At 30.7% G+C, this 2,919-nt stretch overlaps 1 protein-coding gene across 1 annotated transcript; it reads left to right on the top strand.

The window, feature by feature from the left end:
- The first annotated feature begins 288 nt into the window (after nt 1-288).
- Nucleotides 289-2,696, top strand: LOC136078733 (E3 SUMO-protein ligase KIAA1586-like). Its single transcript, XM_065794525.1, has 3 exons — nt 289-347; nt 1,788-1,840; nt 1,930-2,696. The coding sequence occupies exons 1-3, from the start codon at nt 289-291 to the stop codon at nt 2,694-2,696; spliced, it is 879 nt and encodes a 292-aa protein (XP_065650597.1).
- The last annotated feature ends 223 nt before the right edge of the window (nt 2,697-2,919 follow it).

Raw genomic sequence — 2,919 nt, 5'->3', positions numbered from 1 at the left:
TGTTGCCTGTTGTGCAATAAATAAAGATATTATTTTATATATGTGTGTTTGCTTTTTATTCTAATAATTAGAACAAACACATATATAGTAAATCATATAAAAAATAAGTATGTGTATTGAAGTCAAGTACTAGTTAGAACAAGTCCATATACTAATTTAACTTGTATATAGATTTGTTATAATTAATAATTGACTTATCTTTCTTTCCTTTTAATTTTTCAGTTAAATTTTCCTGAATAGTAGTTTTACAGAATATTAGTAACCACGGTCGCCGAGAGAAGGAAGGGGATGAAAGGGACATTTTGTCCTGGGCGGCAGATATCTAAGGAGCGCCAAATGAAAAACAGGTATATAAAAAAAAGCTTCCTTCATCTATAATATTGGGAAATTTTGATAAATAAGGGTGCCAATCTGGGTTGCTGTCCCAGGCAGCGTGACGCTTCTCGGCGGCCCTGTTGGTAACCTTCTTTTATGTATGTTTTTTGTTTTTTTTTCTAATATTTTTATATTTAGTTTTATAATCTTTAATATCTATTTTATTTTAGACTTCAATTATATATTAATCTTGACTCTTCATTGAAACATCTTTCCCAAACAAAATAAAAAAGTATGACAGGCTATACAATAGAATAAACAGTGCCTAAAAAAAAACGGTTATTTTCATAGCCACATATATTTAAAAACTTTGTTCTATCTGAACATTCATGTGTTTGTTACAGAGTAACTGAAGCAAGTTAAGTTTTTTATGTAAATAATTTTTTCATTATAATACAAATCTATATGATACTCTTCTGAATGTGAAGATACCCTCGTGAAAATATTATAATATTTGTTTTAATTGCATACTCTCCTTTGCATAAAGATGATTCATTGACCAGATTAAGAGGACATTTTTAAACTGCTTTTTTAGACAAGCTAAAAAAAACTTACTGCTACAGATTAGTTAATAATTGGTGATACAGCACTATAAAAACAAAAATTCACAGTAAATTTCTTTTAATTAACAAAACCTTTATAATTTTTTTATGTTGAATATCTCTTTATATTTACCAACATTATTTCATTTTAGTGTGGATACTGTTGATAAACAGTTTGTTGGATACTGTTGCAAAATTGTTTTAATTTAGTAATTTTTAAGATCTGAAATTTACTCTATTGATCATTAACTAACAGTTTAGGAAAGAAAAATAAAATCTATGAATCTATAAGAATAATTTTGTTTATTGTTAAGATTAAAAAAAGGTTTCCATATTTAAATATACAAATGTAGGATTAAATTTTTTAGCCAAGAGTAAAAGAATAAAATCCTTGTGATATTAAAACTCAAACCCTAGTTATTCCCTTTTCATTTTATGGTAAGATGAAAACAGTGCTGGGTTTCAGCTGGATCGCACCGGTTTGCAAGAACCGGTTCCTCGACAGTAACATACTCTGCTAACATACTCTGCTAATCCTCGGAAAACGTAACGAAATATAGCGCTCTTGCAATATTTAATTACTCGGAGTTGTCACACAACAAAAATGGCTTCCCTGATGAAGACAAAACACAAATAACCTCTTGAAATTAAAAATATTGGATATTCCACCGTATTACATCGAAATATTGAACCGTATTACATCGAAATAAGATAACTTTAATAAAGTAAGTTATTATGTTATAAATAATAGTTTAAATTAATATGAGATCCAAAACTAACAATGTTAGAAAGCGTTTGATAGATATTATGATCGCCATAATGTAAAAGAGTCTTAAATTAGTACATGTTGTATTTTTGGTTATTTCTTAGAATAAATCCTGAAAATGAAAAGACAGCAGTGTATGTTTCACTTTGTACAGAAAGTAAGAAGGTACTCTGGATGATACTTTATCTTCAGCTACTGATACTGCATCCCTGCATGATGCTGTGATAGAAGTACATATTTCAATAGAATGGAAAAAGTGTCAAGTATTAGCATTAGGGAAGAACAAAACAACCCAGCTAGCTTCTCTCAGAAAGAAAAAGAATGAATATTTTATATCCAAGGCTCATGCAATTTGTGTAAATCAAGTTGATGCCTGTAAACATGATACCATTACCAAAAGCATTGATAAAGCTAATGAGAAGTACATCATTTCAACATGCAAAGTTTTCAACACAGTGTATAGCTTAGCAAAAAGGTTTCTGCTTTCATTCCCGCAAAACTGCAGTAAAAATAGTCACACTGCAAACGACATTAGAGATCAAATATTTTCAAAGATTATGGAAAAAGGCCGTAAAATATGTGTCATTGTCGATGAAGCTTCTACAATATCAAGTAAGCCTGTTCCTATAATATATCACAGGTGCTTAGTAGAAACGTTGAAAAGTGTTGGTTTTGGTATGGATTTTTTGAAAAAGAATCTCATTGCCTTTTGCTCAGATAGGACCAGTGTGATGCTTGGACAGTCGTCAGGTGTAGGTGTTAGACAGAAGAAAAATTTTTCTAGCATTATACTTTGGCATTGCTTAAACCATCGGCTGCAACTTGTTTTGGATGATGCTATAAAAAAAATAAAACAAGTTAATCACTTCAAAATCTTTATGGATAAGATATATTCAATCTTTCACCAGTCAAACAAAAATCAAATGCAGCTGTACATTATTTCTCAGCAGCTGGGACAAGAGATCTTGAAAATAGGTAGAGTTTTAGGGCCAAGATGGGCTGCGTGTAGTTAGAGAGCAGCACAAGCAATGTGGAGGAATTATCCTGTTTTGCATGAATTTTTATGCAACGATGCAATGTTTTTAGGAATGGCTGCACGGATGTCTAACAAATGTTTCTTACATGACTTGGCACTCATGTTAGATATACTTCTTGAATATACTTTCTCTTTTTCAAATGCATTGCAAAGCTAGAAGTGTATCACTGCTAATGGCTCAGAAATTAATTAAGAGGACA

The sequence above is a fragment of the Hydra vulgaris genome, chromosome 03 (genome assembly GCF_038396675.1).
Source record: "Hydra vulgaris chromosome 03, alternate assembly HydraT2T_AEP".
NCBI classification, from domain to species: domain Eukaryota; kingdom Metazoa; phylum Cnidaria; class Hydrozoa; order Anthoathecata; family Hydridae; genus Hydra; species Hydra vulgaris.
The sequence above is the reverse complement of the archived record's forward strand: the minus strand, read 5'-3'. Positions and strand labels throughout refer to the sequence as shown.